General features: G+C 42.5%; 2 protein-coding genes and 1 long non-coding RNA gene across 6 annotated transcripts in view; 1 reads left to right on the top strand and 2 right to left on the bottom strand.

The window, feature by feature from the left end:
• Nucleotides 1-14,007, bottom strand: part of MAP4K4 (mitogen-activated protein kinase kinase kinase kinase 4) — an 83,255-nt gene extending 69,248 nt beyond the window's left edge. For 3 of the 4 annotated variants that reach the window (XM_072135876.1, XM_072135877.1, XM_072135878.1), the window contains exons 1-2: nucleotides 13,573-14,007; nucleotides 12,374-12,439 (exon numbers count right to left, since the gene is read on the bottom strand). In XM_072135876.1, coding sequence (XP_071991977.1) covers nucleotides 12,374-12,439; nucleotides 13,573-13,629 — 123 coding nt within the window. In that variant the 5' untranslated portion in view covers nucleotides 13,630-14,007. The remainder of the gene's footprint in view (nucleotides 1-12,373; nucleotides 12,440-13,572) is intronic. The other variant, XM_072135879.1, reaches the window with a different exon arrangement.
• Nucleotides 1-25,781, bottom strand: part of RPL31 (ribosomal protein L31) — a 435,376-nt gene that overhangs the window by 38,418 nt on the left and 371,177 nt on the right. The window lies entirely within an intron of this gene.
• LOC140118235 (uncharacterized) lies at nucleotides 13,830-24,524 on the top strand. Its single transcript, XR_011853156.1, has 3 exons — nucleotides 13,830-14,134; nucleotides 19,287-19,412; nucleotides 24,426-24,524. It is a non-coding gene; the product is annotated as an uncharacterized lncRNA (long non-coding RNA).

The following is a 25,781-nucleotide window of genomic DNA, read 5'->3' as shown; positions in this document are numbered from 1 at the left end:
ATCTCGTACGTAACCCGGGGACAGCCTAGATATTATTTTTATGTTAACTCACAGCCACTTGGAGGGGATAATGATTTGATCAGTGAGGGTCCGACTACTAAAACTCCCAGTATTCACAAGAATGGACCCCTGCATTTTAGAAGAGGGTTACTGTTCTCACCAACTGATAGAGCAATATGTTGAGCACGTTTCCTGCCGCTTCGTATAATACTACAGGAGTACCGGAAATTGCTGAGCACAGTGCTCATCTATCTGCGGCATTGCCATTCACGGTCACTGAGAGCACCGGAGATAGAAAAGTGCTATGCTCAGCAATTACAAGCACACAACCTGCCATTTCTTTAAATTGGATCCTCATTCTCATGATCAGTGGGAATCCCAAAAGTCTGACCCCACTGATCAGATTGTTATCCCCCATCATGTGAATAGAGGATAACAAATGATGTTACAATTAATGTCATCAGAAGAGCTTTTTGAAACTGAAAAAGATTAAATTTTGTGTCAAATCAAATGCAACCGGTGAAATTCTTGGCTTTACAGTTATATTAACAGGAGTCACAGTCGGCATCTCCTTGTAAATGGGCAGATCTCAGTCTTCTAAACAGAGCCACCTTATCCTGGCTCCATGCTTTGTGCAGATATAAAATAATAGACTACTTGCTGAAACAATCATGGGTGAGAGCACGTTCGGTGCTTGAAACGCATAAATTTTTGATGTCCTGCCCTAAAGGCCTGTAAATATGCTTTTTTTGGAAGCCAACTCGAATTGAAATGAAGGGGTTTTCACATCTGGGCATTCACATTCAATTACCTTCATTTGCCATATATAAACATTTCATCAATTGGATGTTATAAAAAAAAAAAATGTTCCTGTGTGAAGATAGTTTCTCATAAATGTAGCCATGTTGACCCTTAGAAAAAAAGATGGCTTCCTTGGATACGACCACCTCACATTTTGGCAGCGGTGGCCAGACGAGCGCTATTGAGCCCTGTCTGCCTGACCAACTGCCTTCAGCGATCATTACCACAGGACGGCTGTGTGACATGCAGTAACTCCCGGACATTTTATATACAAAACTTTGCTGAAAACCCAAACTCTGCTTATACTAGAGTTAAAAAAAATATGGGTTTTACCAGGTTTTAATTTTTGGTAAAATTAGGGGTGTCGGCTTATACTTGGGTCGGCTTATACTCGAGTATATACAGTATATATTTCAGATTAATGAAACTGAATGTGAATGCCCAGACCAGAATACCCCTTTAACTTCTCCATGGAGCTGGAATCCCTCTTTTGCTCTATAAAATAAATAATAAACTACCCCTACAAAACTGTCATTCCATCATATTGTCAGGTCTAACAGGAGAACATCTTTAATAACAGAGAATTCCTGGAGACACATTGGGAAGGCTGCTATATTCTACTGAAGCCCTGGATCAGCCATCTGAGACGATGAGCTGAAAGGCGCAGCATGACTCTTCTTTATCAGCTCCCTGAGCTCAGTAAATATGACATGGAAGCAAGGACAGAGTGTTTTCCAGGTGCCAATCAATGGAACAGGTAATAAAATCCAGCACCCCTATCTCACACCCTTAAACACAAAAAAATGCTTGGTATACTTTCAGAACAAAATTGCACATCACAGATAACATGTCCTTTGTGGATATCCACACTTTGCTGTAATGTGCAAGGTAATGTTCATCACATCTGAAGATAAGTTTAAGGGCATGACAGGGGTATGTGCATGCAGCAGGAACAATCCCACCAATATTGATGAATCTGCTAATCCGAGGAATCATATAAGAGAATATACAGCAAGCTGCAAGTACAAAGCATTGATACAAAGCATTGGGTCAAATAACCGATTCAGTGAGGAGAAGAAGAAGTAGAAAAGAAAAGACACACAGAGAAAACGTTACCCTAGATCAGTGGTGGCGAACCTATGGCACTGGTGCCAGTGGTGGCACTAAGAGCCCTTTTTGTGGGCACCCAGGCCATGACCAGAGAGGACTCCAGGTATCCTGCAGTCCCAGATACCCCATGACTTGCTGTGCACAGAGGTGTTTTAAAGTGACAGGACTACCTGGGACTGGAGGAGTAGGAAGGTGTGGACAGATCTGGATCATCATTGTAGCTCCTGCACCGGCCCTGACAATTCTTCCTGTTTATGGGACCCTGGAGGAAAGCTACAATGATCATCCAAATTTCTTCTATTTTCGCTTTATTGGTGTCCTCAGGTGCTGGTATCAATGAAAGCTTTGACAGAGGGAGTCTAAGGGAGTATAAATCACACATAAAATTTCTGTGTTGGCACTTTGCAATAAATAAGTGGGTCTTGGTTGTAGTTTGGGCACTCGGTCTCTTAAAGGTTCGCCTTCACTGCCCTAGATACTCAGTATGGCCGCAAATTCCAGTTATCCATGGTGGAGTCTGCCTCATGTAACAGATGCTTCCTGGTTCTCCTTTACTTTAATCCAAGTAACCAGAATAGCAATCAACAACAACAACCCCTACTACTACATAAGTATTGTTCATCACTACATAGGTTTCTTTAAATAAATACTTAATTTTTCAGGAAATAAGGAGCATCTTTACTTCTATCTATCCTCAGTTAATCCTAAATTACTGAGTGTTACTAGTTGGGGGTATGTTCCTTGAACATCCTTTACATGTTCAAATCAGTGGCGATAATTGAAGACACCAAATTAACAAGTTAAGGCCTCATGTACATGACCATAATGGGGGCCGTGATCTGGTCACACAATGTGTGACCATATCAAGGCATGGGGGGGGGGGGCACATTAAGTTCTATGGCACCGGTTCACAGCGCATCATGACGCCCATCGTGCAAAAAAAGAAAAAAAAAAAAGAAGGGGGACTTGTCCTACATATTGCAGGAATATGGTGGAATACGCCCGACTTTTGTAACAACTCTGAAGTAATAATAAGCCACGTGTCTTTAACGGGTAATAAAAAAGAAACGGTGCGTTATGCAATAAATAAAGTATTAAAAGGAAGAAAAATAAGTTTGTATACTATAGCATCAAAAAAAACATTACCGTATTTTCCGGGCCATTAGGCGCACCGGAATATAAGGCGCATTAGTCCGATGCGCCTTATATATGTAATAATTCCATATACAAGGCGCATCGGACTATAAGGCGCAGGGTCCGGGGGCGTGGCGGAGGTCCGGGGGCGGAGCAGAGACCCGACGAGAAGAGACGCGACGCGACCCGAAGACGAGACCCGACGAGACGCGGCGACACGGGGAAGGTGAGTGGGGAAGGTGAGGGGGAGGTGGAGGAGGGCATCGGACCATACTTACATAGGTCCCCGCTACCGGAGACAGCAGATCTCCAGCGGGAACTGCAGACCACGCGGCAGAAGTTGTTCGTGCCGCGTGGTCTGCAGTTCCCGCTGGAGATCTGCTGTCTCCGGTAGCGGGGACCTATGTAAGTATGGTCCGCTGCCCTGTGCCATACATAGGGCGCACCGGACTATAAGGCGCACTTTGGATTTCCAAGGAAATCCAAGGCTTTTAAGTGCGCCTTATAGTCCGGAAAATACGGTAAGCTTCAAACTGTCTTTTATATCAGAAGACTCATTGGGGGAGATGTATCAATAGGCGCACTTGCTATTTTCAGTCCAGCAACACCTCCTAGTTTACCAAAGAAGGGTCGTAAAACTGCCTAAAAATGGTCCAAGACCTTCAATAAATGTGGTGCATGGCATTTCAGGTGCACTACTCCAGAGACAGATCGATACATCACCCCCATTAATTCTTCATGTGCTTAAATTGAATAGAGGGAAATATATCACTTTAATTATATCTGCATAGCAAGTATACCGCTCTTAATAGTTCAGGACAGATTTTACCCAATTTACTCACCAATTGAAAACCTATCAAAATTGTTCAACTGTCAACATAGCTTTAGATTACACATTAGGTTAGCAAACCAATGGCAAAGGACTAACTGGGCTCAGAGATGTATATGGCGGCTGTATGCTAATCCCAGGTCCCGCTTAGCATACGTTATTGTGAAAGCAGCCTTAAAGTGATACATCCTGGGACTGCTAAAAGGCTTAGAAGGTATGGATAGGGTTAGATTTTCATTGGAGCTTTGGGTTCAGGACAGTCCTGTAGAAAGACTACAATGATCCAAATTAACATTCCTTCTTTCAGGATACTGAAAATGATGTGGTAGGGCAGGAAGCAATAAATTAGGTGATAAGTTACTGCTTAAATTGCCAGGTTGACACTGACATAACCTAGTTGGTTTTGGGTTGCACTAAGTCTTTAAAATTGTTCACCACCACTGTACTAGATGCATTAGCAATAAGCAAATCACTAACATAAAGAATAGTTTCTCCTTTATGGAGTCTATACATATTTGCATAGCTAAAGCCTGCTGCCAATTGTTCAATCATAAATAACAGCCCAGGTGACCAGCTTCCATAATCTATTCAATACTTGAACAGGGTCATGCCTTCACACAGAGATAGCACTGCTCTGTCCCTTGTATATTAACAGAATAATATGAATATCATTGGCCAAGGATTTCCCTGCCTTTAAATCCATTTGGTCAGGATGTACTACAAAAGTGGAAACCCCTACCAGCTTATTCTCAAAGAATATTGCAGCTAACTTATGATTAAAGTCCTACAAATAGGATAAGAGAATAGAACAAGAAGCAGACTATTTTACATGTAGACACAGACAGATACATTCTCTCAAATTGATAAAGTGTTACAGTATTTTATAGACTGAAAAACACCTTTATTTTTCCAGAGAATTTACTCCTGACTTGCATTGTCATAGTCCCTAGTATCTACTTTTATGTACTTTACAAATACAAAAAAAAAAAAAAAAAGTTATATCGTTTCTAGACCAAATTCCTGAAGGCACTAAAATATTGTCCATTATAGCTGTGCTAGGGGATAGGGGCACAGCTAGCCAATCCCAACTACAGCAACAAGTAGCCATCTGGACCACAAGTATATGAGGTCATAGTGATTGTCTATAGTTAGGCATTTTCCCTACATAACTGATACATGTGAGGTCTGCAGGAAGACTATTGAGATCACAGACAATTGACTAATAACAAGGGATATCACTGAGGCAGACAGTTGTGTAGGAGGCACATACACCGCTGCTTATATCAGGTTTTGTTTTCATGCACATAGATACAATACTAGAGGAAGTTACCGTCTTCATGAACAAGTTCAGACATGCCAAATCTAAGTGATCCAGGAGATTCTGTACCATAGCTTCATATTCATCATAATTGATAACAAGAACAGCAGACAGCATAATAGTATAAGGACAAGGCCAACTTGATGGCACTATATAAAAGATTATTATTATTATTCAACATGAAAATATAACTATAGGAAATGTAGAAGAAACTCCAAAATGCAAACCAATAGCACAATGCCTAAATCAGACGAACTCTTTGTAAACATTATACGGAAAAATGGAAAGTGCCCATAATGCCACACAACAAAGTACCATATTCCCAAGAGGAATCTGCAGCAGATGACAACGTTTCAATCGAACACACACAGACATACAAGGGCAAAGATGTGTCTCCCTGACACCAACATACAGAATGACAGATTGGTTTGGAACAAAAATGCTGAAATCTGCAAATTACATTGTGGTAACCAGAGACAAAGTGCTCGCCGGTGCTTAATTTAGCTAAAACTTTCTCATTTCTATGGAAACCAGAATATATGTCTACACTGCACCATACTTAGGCTAAGTTCACATCTGCGTTGTGCTTTCAGTAATTCTGTTTAGTCAGAGAAAGAGTATAACAATAAGATTCATTTCAATATGTGTGGAAACACAATGATATGTTATCCAATTTTTAATCTTCTCCATTTCCTTCAATGTAAAAAATAATAACCAACGGTTTCCCCTCCATCAAGTTTCAGCTTTTTTTTTAATCTGGTGGACATTGAAATGATCAGGCCCACTTCACAACTCGGTTCTAAGTTCCGTTATTATTTTACATAATAAATAATAATAATAAACAGAATTATAAAGCATCTGTTCACATTGCTTCTTCCCAATATTTCCATTCAACAGGAGAGCCTATGGAAGCGGTAAAGACAAAAGCCATTAATAGTCAATTGAAATAACTATACGTTATAATTATTTTGTTGATGGAAGATAACGGAGGTTGAAACGCAGGTGTGAACTGGTGGTTTAAAAAAAAAAAAATAGATGAGGAAATTGATGACAAACTGACGCTTTAACATGGCTGCGGAGATCAATGGGCATTTTAAGAGATCCATTTTTTCCAGCTTTCCACTCCCTCTAACAGAAGAGGACTGAAAACACAACAAAGATGTAAACTTAGTGGCAAAGCTTGTGTGCATGAAACCTAAGGTTTTTTTCAATGGCCAGAACACATCCAAATGTATTTTTTATGGACTCACATACAGTAAGGCCAGTTCCACACTTGCAAGTGTTATGCGATGAAGTTGCATCACACTCACAACGCGTGTTGCCCAGATCTCCCGGCCCGAATGCTGCAAACCGGAACTGACATGCCGAGTTCAGTTACGGTTTGCAGCGTTTGGGCCGGGATACATCACATCACACTTGCATTTGTGGAACGGGCCTAATGGGCTACTACCGAGCCACTAAACTCAGAACAGCTCCGATTCCTGTCCAACTCTGTGGCTCTGGGAATCTTTTCTACTGTCATCAGCATGTGACTGGACCTCATGCGCCATCGACGCACAGGCTACATACAACAGACCATCCAACTATTGTATGCATATCACATGCCGCAAACATGTCAAGGGATTATATACTACTTCCATCCCTTTAAGACAAACCCCTTTTACCTTTCCCCAAAAGATACACCAACACCCAAATGGATTAAAGTAGCAACAGCACCCAATTTTATTAACAAATAAATAACAGTACAAATATATATAACAATATCAACCCCAACAGGTGAGATCCTCGGAGGCCACAAAACGATCTGGCATCTTAACACTCTGTTCTTACCCCCAGCCGTTTACCCGATTCAGGGGCACCGTTTTACCTTCTAATGGCAGTGAATTCTCTAAAGGTTAACAACCTCCTTTCCTTTGGGGGGGGGGGGGGGGGTTCAGAGGCTAACCAGCTCAACAACCCCCCCCCCCCTCTTCTTAAACCCTATAATCATTCAACTCCTCCCAATGCTCCTCCCTTACCAAACTCCAGTCTCCACAACCCTCGTCCTGCCGGCCTCCCCTCAGACTACGCCAACAGTCTGGCCTCTCTTTCATGTGCATGAGGCCTAAGTTCATAACACTGCTCTGACTATCCACCGCTATATTCTGATATGCAAGATAAAAATGGACACCGAGAGCGGATGGTAAATGGAAGCCATGACATTTTTACCATTCATTTCCATTGCATTTACATTTTAAGGGACTCTGCTGCAGAGCTCGGTATAAAAAGTAAAAGGGGCTGATGGTACAGACTAGTTATGTGTGCAAATCCTTGTGGTGCCTAATGTTCCCATTCTTGTTATCTGAACCCACTGATTCAAGCAAGATTGCTTCATGATCTACAGAGTGTGTGGGGGACACCCAAAGGGACATCCATAGGGTACGACATCCACAATGCAGGTGGTTACTTGTAGCTCAAAAGGAGGAGAAGATTAAGCAGTTGTAATAAGCACTTGGTCTTTACATAAGAAGTGAGGAACTGGATGTAAACACAACAGGCAGGGGACTTCACATACACATCATTCATGTCAGCAGTACTGTGGATGCTGCACTGTATAGCTTTGCCAAATGTTGGTAACAGACTTGAGGGTAAAGTAAAAACTACAAAAGTTGAACTTAAACAAATCCAATTGCTTCAGTACAAGATAAGGCACAGACAGATGTATGTGACAGGAGTTTTCTCACCATTCCACTAAGAATCTGAACACTAAGCTGACCTAAGTTTTTAATGGGGGGTAAGTAGGTAAGTAACAAATGGTCCTTATGTGTATCTGTGTAGCATGACATCCGTGTGGCATGTGTTGGCAGACTGCTATTTTTAGGCGGCTCCTCCTCAAGCATGTATACTGCTGTACTTTGATATGTAATGATGGCATTGATATAATGAGCCGTGCACCTGTGTGACATCACATAACCAGGGACAGATTTCTATCCACTGTAAGTAAAAATATAAGCTTTCTGTAGTATGACAGCAAGAAGAGATCTAGAAAACCATGAGGAATTCATACAGAAACTATATTGGAAAATTGTATAATTTCTCACTATACAAAACAATAAATATTTACTGTAATGGAAACATGCCTTTATCAACTTCTGTACATTCCAATTTAGAAACTTTAATAAAGAATACAAAGATAAAAGAACCTTCAAAGTGCATTTACAATTCTTGATGCCAGAAAAATAAAATAAACTTGAAGTACTGCATCAATGTCACCACACCACTCAATGAATGGAACCTTTAAGCGAATGAAAATCATTGCTGCCTGTTCCAGCCTCCAGTCACTAAGCAGGCAGCCCTGGAAGCTACAATAATTGCCAGAGCAGGATATTTATTAACATTTTTTTCCATTTACATATGACACCTAACAAACATAATACAGCTTTTCCACTTTCATCCAAATAATTTTTTTATTCAGCTGCAACAGTCTTAGGTGTATGCATTGAAAAAGAAGTCTCCTGGATCTACATGAGATCTAGATTTTGGGGTTAAAGGAAACCTACCACCACAAATCTACCTATAAAGGTAGATTGGGTGGTAGGTGGATCAATGGGACGTGAGGATAGCCCTTTTAAGGGCTAATCCTAACGTCCCCGCACTTTTTTGATAACTTTTATTACACATATATTCAAATTTACTTATGCGGCTACTGGGGCGTGGAGTAGCCGCATCTGAGGTTACACGAGGCGGCTACTCCACGCCCCGGTAGCCAATTTACCCCTCCTACTCACCCATCTTCGGCGCGCAGCTCCGCGTAGCTGCGTGCCCTCGTCCGGCGATCCCGCGGTCTGCGCAGGCGCCTGTTTCGGAGCAGTGACCGCGCAGGCGCGTGCCTGCTCTTCTGCGCATGCGCAGACGGCAGGATCGCCGGACGAGGGCGCGCAGCTACGCGGAGCTGCGCGCCGAAGATGGGTGAGTAGGAGGGGAAAAGTGGCTACCGGGGCGTGGAGTAGCCGCCTCGTGTAACCTCAGATGCGGCTACTCCACGCCCCAGTAGCCGCATAAGTAAATTTGAATATATGTGTAATAAAAGTTTACAAAAAAGTGCGGGGACGTGAGGATTAGCCCTTAAAAGGGCTATCCTCACGTCCCATTGATCCACCTACCACCCAATCTACCTTTATAGGTAGATTTGTGGTGGTAGGTGCCCTTTAAGAACCCATTAAAAAAAGCATTCAGTTAATTCTTCTGATTTTATGTCAGAAAGAAAATTTTATCCAAAAAATACATTTTCAAGTGGCTTTTCAAAAAAGCATGCAAAACTACAAAAAACAAGTAGTGGGAGACTACAAAATCCACCTCCTAGGCTGCATTTATAAGTGGTGCTTGCTGAGGAGAGGAGGAGATTTACCCAATTACATTGCTGTTAACATTTGCATATAAAAACCGTAATCATTAGAGCAATGTTAACACATGTTAACAAAATGCATGAATTAACAATGTGTTAACATGACATTTTGTAAAGCAAATGTTAAGAACAATGTTATTGGGCAAATCTACTCTCCTCAGCTGTTGTATTGCATTTCAAAATCAAAAGTGTGCAGAGAAACAGTCAGTTTATTATCAACATGTGCACTTTTCTGCTGACTACTACTAAAGAGCAAAGGCCTGTCCAAAAGGATTGAGGTCCATAAACATATTTGGTCCCTGTCCCCATGGGGCTCACAATCTAAATAACCTACCAGTATGTTTTGGTATATTACTAGGATTCCACCGAGTCCCGTCCTTGCCACTGTGTTCAGTCCAGGGAATACAGCCCAGGTTGTGTGTCATGTCTGCATTCACACACTGCATTTGAATTGAGTTTAGAATTGCATTTCAATATTCCTGAAACACTTGAAATCAGGAATAAGCAGCATGTGTTTTGTCCCTAAACAATGCAACACACGTGGTGCTCATTAACGTTCACATGCATTTCAGTGGAAGCGCATCTGTGATGGACCCTAGTCCAATAAAGGATTTATTATTATTATTATTATTTATCCTCAGAGCATTTGAATTGCATTTCATAGCACAATTCAAAGGCAGCATGAGAATATGGCCTGAAAGATGTTTTCTACATTGCGTCTGTGACTGAGTTTCAACTGCATGCGTGAATAAGACACAGGACATGTAGTGAAGAGATCCACATTGAAATCTGTTACAGGGATTGCCCACTTTTCAGAAAATAATATTGTTTGTGCAATGAAAAGTTATATAGTTTTCCCCTACAGTTTCTGTATCAATTCCTCTAGTTTTCTAGATCTCTGCTTGCTGTCTTTTACTTCCTGTGGATAAACAATGGCCAATGGTCATGTGATGTCACACGGGTTCACAACTTGTTAGCATCACAGAGCGTAATCATGTGATAAAGGGATTGTCCTCGCCTTGTTATAAGTCCATACCTCCTTGACTATTAAGGATTGATTTCAGCACCAGTCATTGCCTGGCAACATGTACTGCAGCCATAAGTTATTTTTTGGATTTATTGCTCCCATTTTCTTAACTTGATCAATGTGGACAGTTATGTGTCTGGTTTTATTCCTTTTTGGAAATATACATGCTCAAAACTTGAACTAGTTTAGTGGAGTCTTAACTTGCGGCATATGTATTATATTCAGGGACCAATTTTCTGATGTAAAATAGGCCCGCACCATATTATCACTGGCTGTCCTAACTGTTAGACAGCATTACTAAGACATATTATAGTTGCCGGATGACCCGTACTGCAGTGTTCTGGTCATTTTACCCAGTTGGGTTGCAATACAGGCAGTCCCCGGGTTACGTACAAGATGGGGTCCGGAGGTTTGTTCTTAAGTTGAATTCGTATGTAAGTCGAAACTGTATATTTTATCATTGTAGATCCAGACAAAAAAAATTTTTTGCTGTAATGGGACCAAGGATTATCAATAAAGCTTTATTACAGACACTTTACAGCTGATCATTGCAGTCTGGGACTATAGTAAAGCATTCAGAGAGCTTTACCAGAGGTCAGAGGGGTCTGTCTGTAACTATGGGTTGTCTGTAAGTCGGGTGTCCTTAATTAGGGGACTTTATAAAGCTATAGCACGCCCGGATACTATAGCTGCATTATGGCTGTCTGAATAAAACCTTAACCAGCACCTGGGCTTGAAGAAAACACTAGCCAACTGATACAATGTAAAAAGTTTATTGAATCACTGAATATAGGAAGCAGAAAGCACTTTCCATGTATAAGTTGAGACCACTGTATGTTCCTATATACAAGCTTAGTTGTAATTTACACATCCAGACACATTGAACAAGTCTATATACTTATCCAATCCCATTTATAGTGAGGTCACTTCTTATCATCCTTGTGTAATCACTGTCTATTAGTCACATCTGTAAAACAACTCACTGTACAGTCATGCAACCCAAGAGATGTTCCTTCCATTTATTGTAATCACCCCCCTCCGAAGAAGTATGAGGCAACACATGGAGACCAACTTCCTCCTAAAGAAGCCCAAGATCCTAAAACCATCATCCATCTAACACACAACAAACTATGTTTGGCGCAGTTTTGTTCATTCTTCCATCTATGACTTCATTTCTATTCATACATTCCAGCAATGTCTGACTGATAAAATAATGGGCCATGTGCTGCACCGGGGTAAGTACACCTATCAGTCAGGAGATCACATTTTTACCACAAATTGACCCACTTTCACCTATTCTATATACAAGTACATCTCCAACAAAATCCATACCAATTTTTTTTACACTTTCCTTATGGCTAAACTGTGGCACGCCCTCGTTTCAGACATTTTCCTGATGCAAACAATGGAAAAAACTGAACTTGGTGCACAAAATGCAACCTTCAAGTCTAACATAGAAAAAGGTCAAAGAGGTAAACGGGCATGAGGTGACACAGACGGTGGGACGTTGTCATTAAGGAACAGCTTCCAATACCAATGAGAGTTTTCAATCTTGGGTAGCATTGTATACATACATGGTATATGGTTCATGTTCCTGAGGGACTAGGTTTTAAATAAGGCCTAAACTTTCAGTTACAGTCATATTGTATACCCTAGAGTGTACATATATACTGATGTAATCGTTACACAGGCCCTTACTACTATCATATTGCATATAGTGCTCACTCAAACACTGAGGTAACTATCATACATCAACGCGTATATACACACCTTGTATACTTGACCATAGGTGCCATTTCCTACCACTTCCACCAGTTCAAAGATGCCAGCGGGATCCTGAAAAAAAAAAAAAAAAGCAGTGGATATTAGGTGAGGTCATGCCGGCGCGCAGGGGGTATTGGGTCAGGTCATGCCGGCGCGCAGGGGGTATTGGGTCAGGTCATGCCGGCGCGCAGGGGGTATTGGGTCAGGTCATGCCGGCGCGCAGGGGGTATTGGGTCAGGTCATGCCGGCGCGCAGGGGGTATTGGGTCAGGTCATGCCGGCGCGCAGGGGGTATTGGGTCAGGTCATGCCGGCGCGCAGGGGGTATTGGGTCAGGTCATGCCGGCGCGCAGGGGGTATTGGGTCAGGTCATGCCGGCGCGCAGGGGGTATTGGGTCAGGTCATGCCGGCGCGCAGGGGGTATTGGGTCAGGTCATGCCGGCGCGCAGGGGGTATTGGGTCAGGTCATGCCGGCGCGCAGGGGGTATTGGGTCAGGTCATGCCGGCGCGCAGGGGGTATTGGGTCAGGTCATGCCGGCGCGCAGGGGGTATTGGGTCAGGTCATGCCGGCGCGCAGGGGGTATTGGGTCAGGTCATGCCGGCGCGCAGGGGGTATTGGGTCAGGTCATGCCGGCGCGCAGGGGGTATTGGGTCAGGTCATGCCGGCGCGCAGGGGGTATTGGGTCAGGTCATGCCGGCGCGCAGGGGGTATTGGGTCAGGTCATGCCGGCGCGCAGGGGGTATTGGGTCAGGTCATGCCGGCGCGCAGGGGGTATTGGGTAAAGTCTTGCTGGCGTGCAGGGTGCAGGTATTAGCAGAGGTCATGTCAGCACGAAGGGAGTATGGTGGCTGGATGCAGCTGTTGCACCCTAATTTCTTCATTTCACCAGTTGAGGCACATGCCAATACATGGAAACAAAGGAAGCCAGTGTGTCACCAGCAGCCCCATGCCCGGGCACATTCTGCCCAAAACTAAAGCACTGCAGGAAACAAACAAGTGCCCCCCATCGGCCTCTGGCTCCATGGAGAAGAGGGGCCCAGCCCTGCCTCCATCATGAGGGTGGGGGGCTGCTGATGCAGCTGCTACAGACGGGGCTTCTCCCATCACAGTGAAACTGCACAAATCCCAGCCCGTCCCTGGAGCGCACGACAAGCTGCGAGAGGCCGCTCCACGCCTTTCTATTGTGTGGCGCCCGCACACACTCACCCGCAAGGAGGAGAGGTCTATGTCCACCAGACTCTTTGCAGGCGAGTCGTTGGCCATGGTCGCCTCCTTTTTGTGTAATCTCCCCGGCAGATCCTGCGCCCTCCTCCCCGCCCTGTAGCCAGACACAGCAGGGCGAGATCCTGTGCTCCCTCACGTCCTCCTGGCAGGGCTCCGACTCCACATTGGGGTGCAGCGGGCGCTCTGGTCCGGGGTGCCCCCTCTCTATGAGCGTCTCTCTGGTGCCCTAGCTGCAGGATGGCGAGCTTACACCATGTTGAGGTGGCAGCTCCCAGCACAGTGATCCGGGCTCGTCTCTCTTTCCTTCCCTCCCCTCCCTCTTTTCTTCCTTTCTTCCTCCCCTCGGACACACAGACATGCAAAGAGGAGACAGAGGGAGGGGGTGGGGGAGAGAAAATCCTCAGCCAGCACAGCTACTGGAGCCGGCAGCACCAATCCCGGCAGCACCCTGACATCTCCTCTCCTCCTCCTCCTCTGCCATCATGGGCACTCGCTGGGTGCCAATCCTCAGGTCCTGCCACCTATGAAAACTGCTCCATGAATGGTGAGGCACTGGGGCTCCGAGGGCACCCGAGTAAAATTCACTCTGGCATTTACAGAAGCATCAGGCTTGCAGATGCTGGATACTGGAAGTGTTTGTCCATTCTGCTGTTTTAATAGTGTATTCAAAAGTTATAAGTGCGCCCTCAAAGGGGTTGTCCTGGATGAGAGGATTTTATAGAATGGGCCCCGAGGTACAAAAACAACATACAATTCTCAACTCTCTCAGGAACACAAGATTATATATAAAGGCTCAGCGGTGACGTCATGAGAGGGACAGAGAGGAAAGTTCCTTAGATATTTTCATACCCCCCCCTGAGAGAAAGAGGGAGGAAAGAACCACACCACAGAAATTAGTTTTGTACCCTTAGCCACACCTTTTGATATGCCCCTCACTCTACCCTCCCACAGTATAATTTTCCCCTTAGTGCCTCCATCTTCCCCTCATATTGTGCCCCCCCTAGCTCCCTGTCACATTGTAGCCCCTCTGATATTGTGCCCCCAGCTCCCCCTCATATGGTATTAAAGCACCCCCGGCGCGCCATCATTTTGCAGCACTGCGCCAACTTATTGTATCCAGCTCTAACTGTACCCCCAAGCAGCTACCCATCTTATTGTGCCATCCCCCCAGTAGCTTTCCCTGTTATTGTAAATCCAGCAGGCAAGTATGACATCATCCCCTGCTACATACAGCAGAACCAAAGGAACAGTGCAGGGAGCTGCCGGCTATCTGCGCTATCACTGTAATCAGCTCGGTCTGCGTCTGCAGGATGCCAACAGAGCAGATGCCCCGGGATATACCTCCTGCCGGATGGGACAGCGTGACAGAGCCCAAAAATAGGGTCTGCCCCGCTAAATTTAGGACAGTTGGGAGGTATGGACCCCCTGGGCCCATATTCACAAATCCTCTTATTCCCTTTAATACAATCTGTACATGTTAAAGTGCTGCCATTAATTTGGCTAAAAAAATTGTTTAAATTACTTTTAAAAGCCAAGTTACCCACAAAACCATATGACCATTAACAGTTAACTCACCATTCAAGCATTTAAGGGGTTGCCCACCTCTGCTCTACTGTGTACATGATGGTCCTAGCTAAGGATTGTGAGTGGACCTCAACTAGGAACGGGATCTGAGGTGAAGCCCCTGATGTATCTGGTGAGCGGCTGCGCCCGATGCCAATTCTACCTCTGGTAAACAATTGAGTTGATACCTGTGACTTTTCAGGCCTGTACAGTGGGGGGTTATAGCAAGTGCGGCGTGGACACCCCATGCCAGTCCACTCTGCTGCCAGCCGGGCCTTCCTACATGCCCCTTCATGCCCACTTTGTGTGAAGAGCCTTCTAGGTGCACGGCGCACACTCTGGCCCTAGAAACATGGCCACGTCAAAATGTCATCACGCACTCTGCGCATCCCTTCCCGTGCACTGACAGAAGCAATAAGACAGGACCAGACAGGTAAGTACTAGTGACGGGTCGTTTGCAAATAAGTCTGCATTAAGAGCCATCTCAGGTGAACGAGAGAAGTATCTCCTTTATGCCAGGACCATGGCCCCTTTTAACCTGAAAATTTTGGGTTAAATGTGGAGTGAGGATGGGTGGCTGGCTGTCTGTCTGAAAGTGTAATTACATTGGGAACCGTTTAGGAGCCAGAAAAGCCGCTTCTTTATAGTGAGGGGAGCCTAAAGATCCAACTCACTGTAAAGAGCATGATGTAAGTACATGATGTTTTTTTTGCTTATGAGAGGGCCCAATATGTAAATTCATGAAGGCGGCAGTGTGTATAATTAATAAAGGGGGTATAATATCTAAAATTCATTGGGGGGGGGGGGGCAGAATGTAAATTCATTAAGAGGGCTGTGTGTATAATTAATGAGGGGGCCCAGTATATAAAATTAATAGGGGGGGGGCAGTATGTAAATTCATTAAGGGGCAGTGTGTGTAATTAATGAGGGGGTTCAATATATAAAATTTGTTGAGGGGTCAGTATGTAAATTCATGAAGGGGGCAGTGTATTAATGAGGGGGCCCAGTATATAGAAATCATGGAGGGAGCACTATGTAAATTCATGAAAGGGGCAGTGTATATAATTAATGAGGGGGCCCAGTATATAAAAATCATGGGAACGAGCAGTATGTAAATTCATGAAGGGGGCAGTGTGTATAATAAATTATGAGGCCCAGTATGTAAATTCATGAAGGGGGCCCAGTAAATTCATTGGGGGGCAGTATGTAAATTCCAGAAGAGGGAAGTGTGAGTAGTTAATTAAGTAAAATAAATGTAAATTTATGAAAATGCATGAGGAGGCCCTTTATATAAAATTTGAATAAAAATAGTAATATATTTGAAGGTTATATTGTAAGGTTACACCAATGGCGGCGCACACATTAGAATGTCAGCGGGCCGCTGACATCATGATGTGTGCGAATGACTACACGCTGACACGGAGCCGATGCGGAAGCATCGATGTATAGAAGAGGACCTGCTGGGGAGCGTCGTAAGGGGAGTACACTTTTTTTAATAGACAAGTATAAGCCGAGTTAGGGTTTTTCAGTACTATTTTTGTGCTGAAAAACTCAGCTTATACTCGAGTATATACGGTATGTGGTAATAGCAGTAATCATGCTATGGTGGTATTATGTGTTAATAACAATGGTGTGATGGAAGTAACATGCAGTTATAAGAGTGGTCATGGTATGATGGTATTTTGTGGTAACAGCAATGATCATGGTGTGGTGGTATCATGTGGTAATAACAATGGTCATGGTGTGATGGAAGTAATATGCAGTTATAAGAATGGTCATGGTGTGGTGGTATTATGCGGGTGTGGTATAGTGGTATTATTGGTAATATTGGTCTTTTAAAAATGTATTTTGTTTATTAACAATATCTAGTTTTATTTGGCTTTAGTATACTGTAGTGGTATTTGAATTATGTGTATGTGGCAGGGGACATGTCTTGTGGCTTTTGTACCTAATCTTCTTTTCTCATATCCACACAAAAACTTGCAAAGAATCAGCCGTACAGCTAAAAAAGAATGTGTTGATGGTATAATATTTAAACAGCTGGGGCCCCAATTTAAATTTTTCTGAGGGCCCCACTCTGCTTAAAACCGGCCCTGTACATAGCTTTAGTTGGAGGTTGACCAAACCTGTAAATTTTAGCATTATCAGCGACCGTTTGACTTCTAAAGAAGTTTCTCCCTTAGTGGCATACTTCTGGGATAAGTAGGATTTCAAAATACATCATCCTTTTTGTTCTCACAAGAGCACTACCCAAGGCTTATTCCCCTCTACCTGAGATCACATGCTGCATATGTATTTGGAATCAAAAGGAATCACTGTCTCTCAAGTGTTTTGACTGATAGCTTTGGAACACCAAATGGCCCCTCTCACACTACATTTTATGGTCCAATTCACCCAACAAAAGCCATTAAATCATTCTAGAGAATTATGCACAGTAATAGGAAGAACAATGTAGATCAGAAGCTGAGGAGCTGACAACGTGTGCATATGCTGAAATCAAAGCACAATGGCCCACGTTCTTGTGCCATTTTATTGTCTGACTTTCTTTTGGATGCAAACCGCTTGCACATGTATTTAAAAAGTGTCCGCCGCCAAATATGTGTTGCACGCTGCCCTTTTGTGGGTGCTCAGTCGGACCATGTGCCACATTTACCCTGCAAAGTCCAACAGAAATGTGTTGAACACCCCATGTTAAAGGTACACCAAAAAAAGTGGTGCACTCTTTCGGAACAGTTCAGAGAATGCTAGATTCATGAAGAATGTGCGACACAAATCATGAATCTGGCGCTCCCTGCACTGTTTTTAGTTAGTGTGTCCCAATGTCTTACAAGGCTGTACCATATTCACACAGAAATTACATACATCTGAAGCCTGCACGGTTCTCACTAGGCCAGACAGTTCTTATTGCGGTAGTGGTTTATTAAAGAATATTATTAAATACTTAAGGGAAATTACCACTAAAGTTACCGTAAGTAAAATTAAACTACATATACTCACCTATACTCCTCTTGACCTGGAAGCCGTCGCTGGTCTTATTTATGCTTGACACGTCAGGATCGCCTAAAAAAAAAGTGTTATGAAAAGCCACCCGAAGTGCGGGGACACAATGCTGCTTTTTATAACTCTTTATTTCATGCGATCCCAGTGTGTCAAGCTTAAAGAAGACCGAGGTGAAGAGGAGTATAGGTGAGTATCTGTAGTTTCATTTTAATAATGTTTGGTGGTAGATTTCCATTAATATATAGGATGGAATAGGATACAAGGACAATAGTGAAATATGTGACTACAACATTTTCTGACCGATACGCACAGCATTAATATCTTTGAATTGCTGTAATATTTTTGAATGGACTGTTAGTAAATTATTATTTTACTTTCCTTCCTAGATGTGTGTGCTAACAGAAAGTGTAAAAGGTAGCTGCACATGTATTATAATCAATAAGATTAATAACAATTTCTTGTATGTGTCAACATGTGGTATTGATTTTTACTGTATTTTTAATTGCCTCAGAAAATCCTTGAGAATTCCAACCATATTGTTCAAGTTTTTCTGCAGATCTTTAAGTTGGAATCCACATGCCGCTATCCTATAAGGCAGTGGTGGCGAACCTATGGCACGGGTGCCAGAGGTGGCACTCAGAGCCCTTTCTGTGGGCACCCAGGCCTTCACCCCAACACAGAGTTTGCCAGCTAGGACTTAAGGCTTTCTCCTGCGGTCCAATACAGCCCAGAAAGTGCCATGCTCAGCGATATTTTAAAGCAACATCCTTGGCTGCTAGGACTACAGGAAGAGTGAGAAGTTGTGGATAGAGATGGATTGGCATTGGAGCTCCTGCTCTGGGTCCCCTGATTCTCTCTCTTCAGGGGACCCTGGAGGGAAGCTACAATTCTAATTTTTACTTTCTATTGTATTGGTGAATTCAGGAGGCCAATACGATCAAAACCTGTGATACAGTAAGAAGCAATAAGTTACTGCTTAAATTGTCATGTTGGCACTTTGCGACATATACGTGTGTTTTGGTTGTAGCTTGGCACTCTATCTCCAAAAGGTTCGCCATCACTGCTATAAGGGGTTGTCATGGGTCAGAGGAGGTGAAAAAAATAACCAACAACCTATATTTACATTTCTCCAGCGCTTCGATGCACTGCCAGCCTTTGATTGTATACAGAGGCTAATCACTTGCCCACTACAACCTGCAACTGCTACATACAAACAGAGACCAGCAGTAAGAGGCAGCGCTGCGTTGAACCAGAGTGGGGTAAGTAAAGGCCATTGTTATTTTTACATCCCCATACAACCTATACTTAAAAATGATTCATTCTCCACATTAGGCTTCATCCTAAACTTAAAATCACTATAAAATGTCCTATGACCTAGGAGGGCAGTCTCCTAATGTATCAATTACAGATTCTTAATAAAATATCTATAGAGAGGGGAGGAGGATAGGAAGAAGACCTCAGTTTGGAAAGCGTCAGAGGCAGTTGATTTTCAGATTTTGGCTTCGATCAAATCACTGACTGCACAGCAATGTCATATATTGTATACTAATTCTTCTGCTTTGGACTGAGTCAGCGTGTAGTCACACAGTGGGGCTCATTTACTAAGGGTGCGTGGACCGCACAAACGTCGGATATTTCAATGATTACAATTTTGCGGAGCATTGGGGATTGTGGCGCATGCACCGGCTTTCGTACGACACAAATAGGGGGAGGGCCGTCGGACAATCCGACGAATTCGGACTGAGCGCGGGATTTAACATTTAAATCGTGTTGCAAGACAATGCACTTACATGCATCAGGAAGAGGAAGGTGAATCGACTTCACCTTCGTCGTACCGTCCGGATCAGGGGATCGCGACAGGACCAGGTAAGTGAATGTGCCCCAGTGTGTTTTTGGTGAGTTTTTAAACACATTGGAAATGCATGCATTTAAAAAAGTACACACTGGGGCTTATTTACTAAAGGCCCAGAGGCCTATTAGCCCCACCTACGCCACGTTCTGACTCCGCCCCCCACTGTGTCATGACTTCTGCCGGCATCAGAGCACAGAGAAAGATAAGAAGAGAAGAGCTGCTGGAGAATGGGGACAGGTGAATATGTGTTTTTTATTTATTTGAAACAAGGAAAAAGCGGACGAGGGGGCTCACATTATGGAGGTGATATGAGAAGGGTCCCATATTGGTGTATAAGAGGGAGCCCACAATATGGTGTGATATGAGAGGGGACACACATTATTGGATGGGTATGACAGGGGACCCACAATATGGGGGTATAAGAGGGGGCCCACAATAAGGTAGGGTATGAGAGGGGGCCCACATTTTTTTTGGGGGGGGGGGGTATAAGAAGAGGCCCACATTATGGGGGTTATAAGAGTGAAAATAATATAGGTGAGAGGTGGCCAAAGTATGGGGTGTATGAGAGGGGGCAACAATATAAGGGAGAGATGAGAGGGGACACCATATGAGGAGATGAGAGGCCATAATATGAGGAGCAGATGAGAGGGTCCTCAAGATGAGGAGGAGATGAAAGGAGGTCACAATATGAGGGGGGGATAAGGGACCACAGTATGATGAGGAAATGAGACCACACAATATGAGGGGAGATGAGAGAAGCCACAATATGAGATGAGAGGTTACAGTAAGGAGGGATGGGAGGTGCCACAATAAAAGGACATGAGAGGTAATAATATTGGGGGGGAGATGAGGGGCCACAATATGAGGGGGTGATTAGGGGCTAAAATATGAGGGGGTGGTCAGAGGTCACAATATAAGGGGTAGATTAGAGGTCACAATATGAGGGCTAGATGAGAGGGTCCACAATATGAGGGGGAGAGAAGGCCACAATAGGAGCTGGCAGAGGGACCGATAAGTTTTACCGAATGCTCAACATTACATCCATGTTCATACGATTGAATTCCATTTTAGACGGAATAGATAGAGGGAATTTCCTCTCTGACGTCTGAATGCAGATATGCGCCTAAAATGCATTTTAAAATGCAATTCAATCGCATTTTGTGCACATGGTCTTAAGCTGTGTTCACATATGTGTTTGCCTCTCGTTTTAAAATACATTGCAAAACACATCTGTGTTTTTACTATGATTAACCCGTTCACGACCCGTGACGTAATAGCACGTCACGGGTCGGCCGCGGGTGCATGGAGAGGGCTCGCGCGCTGAGCCCTCTCTATAGCCGGTAAGTCTTTGCTGCATATTGCAGCAAAGGCTTACCGGTAACACCCGCGATCGGCGCCAGCACCGATCGCAAGTGTTTTGCCGCTGATCGCCTTTTCGAGGATCGCTACTCCCCGTGACGTCATCGGGGAGCGGCGATCCGTCGCCATGGTAGCCTCGGGTCTCATGAAGACCCAAGGCTACTTCGGGTTAACCCATGCATTACAATGTGCTATCAGCACATTGTAATGTATGAGTAGTAAAATACACATATACTGCCATACTGTAGTATGGCAGTATATGATAGGCTCGTACAGACAACCTAGGGTTAAAGTACCCTAGGGAGTCTGAAAAATAGTAAAAAGAAAAAAAAATTATAATAAAAAACCCTAAAAACTCAAATCACCCCCCCTTTCCCTAGAACTGATATAAATATAAATAAACAGTAAAAATCATAAACACATTAGGTGTCGCCACGTCCGAAAATGCCCGATCTATCAAAATATGATAACGGTTTTTCACTGCGTTTAATCCTGTAACGGAAAATCGCGCCCAAAGTTGAAAATGACACTTTTTTGTCATTTAAAAAAAAAATTTAAATTCTATAAAAAGTGATCACAAGGTCGAACAGTCCTAAAATTGATAACATTGTAAATGTCATCAAAATCCGCAAAAAACTACACCACCCACAGCTCTGTACACCAAAGTATAAAAAAGTTATTAGCGCCAGAAGTTATTAGGCAAAATCCCCCCAAAAAATTTTGTACAGGAGGTTTTAATTTTTTAAAATGTATGAAAACATTATAAAACCTATATAAATTGGGTATCCCCGTAATCGCACCGACCCAAAGAATAAAATAGACATGTAATTTGGGCGCACAGTGAAATCTGAAAGATCCAAGCCCACAAGAAAACGGCACAAATGCGTTTTTTTTACCAATTTCACTGCATTTGGCATTTTTTTCCCGCTTCCCAGTACACGGCATGGAATAATAAATACCATCTCTATGTAGTGTAATTTGTTACGCAGAAAACAAGTTGTCACACAGCTCTGGACATGGAAAAATAAAAAAGTTATGGATTTTTGATCATGGGGAGTGAAAAATGAAAATGAAAAAACAAAAAAGGGCCAGGTCCTGAAAGGGTTAATACTAATCTTTTGGGATACTTTTCACCTGATGCATTCGCTGTGCCTTTCAATACGAATTCTATAAACTTGGCCTTAAAATATACAGGTAATATTTCCATGTAGAAGTAGGTGATCCCCCAAAATCACTTTTACTGGTGGGCCATAGGCCCTCTCCAATCCAACCCTGTGAACCATCATCCAAAAGGTAAAGTATTCATTATGTATGTTTTGATGGTACAAAGAAATGACCATGTTAAAATATATGGCATGGAAGCTATAGGGCAGCTGGGTTATATGAAGCCTGTAAGGACAGCTGGTAAACAAATAGGTTGCCATATAGAAGGTCTAGATTTGAGGGCTAAGATTTTAGAAAAAAATAACTTCATTTTTTCTTTTATCTAAATATATATATATATATATATATATATATATATATATATATATATACAGGCAGTCCCCGGGTTACATACAATATTCTGTAGGTTTGTTCTTAAGTTGAGTTTGTATGTAAGTCGGAACCGTATACTTTATTATTGTAACCCCAGTCAAATTTTTTTGGGTCTCTGTGGCAATTGGATTTTAAAAATGTTGGGTTGTCACAAGAACCAGGATTAACAATAAAGCTTAATTACAGGCACCATTGATAACTGTTAAAGAGGTTTATTGTAGCCTAAGACTAAAGTACAGTAAATTACCAAAATCCAGAGGTCCGTTTGTAACTAGGGGTCGTATGTAAGTCAGGTGTTCTTAAGTAGGGGACCGCCTGTACCAGTAAATATACTAATGGCTTTCCACATGTTTAAAAGCATTATTCCCTATTTCTTGGCATCTGATGGAGCCTGTGTAGCAGCACAAGCCCTTAGGTTCTGGAGAACTCTGGTCAGGTAAACAATGGCCCAGCTTTGGTGTGGTAAACTTTGAATTATTTCCCCACACACTTGCCAGACTGGTTCTCCTCACACATTGCAGCCCTCCAGCTCTTAAAGGGAGTAACACAATGACAGGGAGGAGAGAAAGAAGGATGTGTCATTCCCAAAGCACAAGTGTGTGAAATAGGCACAAATCCCCTTCCCTTCCCCTTGTGAAGAAATAAAACCCCCATGTATATACTGTGCAATTTGTTCCACGTAATGACTGGTCAAAGACATGACAAAACGGATCTGCTTGTATTTATTATCACAGGGGTGGGGCACTAGACAATAGGCTGATTCTTGCTTTGGGTAATATGCCTATGCATTTACAATGTAAACTATATCCATCGTGTCTGGCTGTAAGGTTGACCAGCATCTAAGTGACTTGCTATAAATGCGCTCAGGAGCCTATATTTATCTTACCATATATCAGATTTTTTATTGTACTATATGTTTTTAATATGGTAGATTTAGCTTAAGGCAGAATGTTTAGTGACAAATACAGAAAGATCTGTTTTACAATTTTTAAATAATTTTAATTCACTTTTATGCTAGGGCATTTTTCTGTGGAAGATTTCGAACAGGAATGCTGCATATTTTCAGGGCACTAACCCTAAGACATAATAGATTTTTTTCTGTCTAAACTATAGTAATTCCCCTCACCTAGATCACGCTTCAAAAAAAAAAAACATGCAGCAAAAAAATGTATGTAAGAGCACACCACTAGACAAAACTTATTGGACCTTTTGTCCGAAAACTTACCAATGTTATGATTTTGTTTTTTTCTCCAGTATGTGAAATGGTTAAACAGAGGCACTGCAACAGCTGCTGGAAGATAGGAAAACCCTTCCTCATTCCTATTTTTCCCTTTTTTTTCCCTCCTAGCCGCGTTTGCCATATGCTCATTAGATCCATTTAAAGTGCACCTTTTGTTTTCTTATTTATCTTTCGTTATAATAAGCTTGTACAAATAAAGCTTCTTTATAATATGGTTAAAGATATTTTTCTATATGTACATTAAAAATAACTACAAGGAATTAATGCAGTTATTTTTCATTACAGAGTGAACCATCTTCATTTTCTAAACCCCTACAATACAATAATCCTTTATAAACATTTAACAACCAAGAAGAGCCTGTGACTCACGTTCACTTGATATAGGTAGGATCCACATATGTGACTTTTATAAGTACACTATAAATGTTTATAAGGGAATACCACTTTAAAAAATATTTATATTGCACTATTTTATTTTTTCCATAGGAAAGACAAAATAATGCTTTCCATTCAAATTTGTGTCGACCTAAATAGTAAATTATCAGCCAACTGTTTTAATTGCTATGCAGCAGTCACGACTAAGCAGCAGAATTAACAGTTCCATGACCACTGTTTTATGGTATATGTTTTAGAATTTCAAATATTTCTGGGGGAACACATTTCATAGTTTCTGAATGCTTTCAAAATGACATGACATACTCTCACAGTACTCTTTCAAAGGACAAACCAAGAGCAGGCTAAAGCTCATATGGCACATCCCACATGGAACATAGGCCTAGGATGTGCCCTATCCTGAACTAAAATATATGGCATGGAGGTAGAATAGAACTGTGCAAGAAAACTGGCATAGAAGCACTGATAAAGCTCACCCTATATGTCTGCTTAAATAGATGCCTTGGCATTGTCGTCTATAATAATAATCTTTATATAGCGCTATCAAATTCTCTAGTGCTTTACAGATTCTGGGGAACGTATACAAATAAAATAAGACCTTACAGAGTAATAAGAGTCATATGAAACAATAAGAGTAAGGGCCCTGCTCGCAAGAGCTTACATTCTATGAGGATGAGGGCGTTAGGAATAACAAGAGGAATAAGAGCTTGTACTGTATAATGGTCTAGTCATTCTTTAAATTCATAAAAAATTTTCCTGATAACAGACAGGGGAAGTACCCATAATTGGTTAATTAAGAGAGAGTTAAAGTTGCATGCAGTGCAAGTGTGATAGGCCTTCCTAAATAAATGGCTTTTAAGAGCACGTCTAGCCTAGCAGTGGTAGAGGCTACTCATAAACAGGTTTTCATATTTGTGTTATTATACAGGTTTATGTCATAAAATATGCACTCTATAAAAAATTGCTGTACATACATGTCTACTGTTCTGCTGGTACCCCTGGGATTGGACTCATGTCTGTACAAATCACCGTCCAATCTTGCGGTCATACAATTACCAGGGTACATCTGCTTACATATTCCCCTGATAGACATAGATGTATTTGGGTGCTTTTCAAACCCCTACACAGTGGGGTTGCATGACAAGGTGTAATATATTGAGAGTACAATTACTGTAATCCTGACACTGGTTTTGCTCAAAAAACAATTATAAAATTCAGGACCTTGGGAAAGCTGAGTTGCATGCTTGC

Source organism: Engystomops pustulosus, chromosome 2 (assembly GCF_040894005.1).
Source record: "Engystomops pustulosus chromosome 2, aEngPut4.maternal, whole genome shotgun sequence".
Lineage (NCBI taxonomy): Eukaryota > Metazoa > Chordata > Amphibia > Anura > Leptodactylidae > Engystomops > Engystomops pustulosus.
Note: the sequence above shows the minus strand (reverse complement) of the source record. Positions and strands in the feature narration are given on the sequence as shown.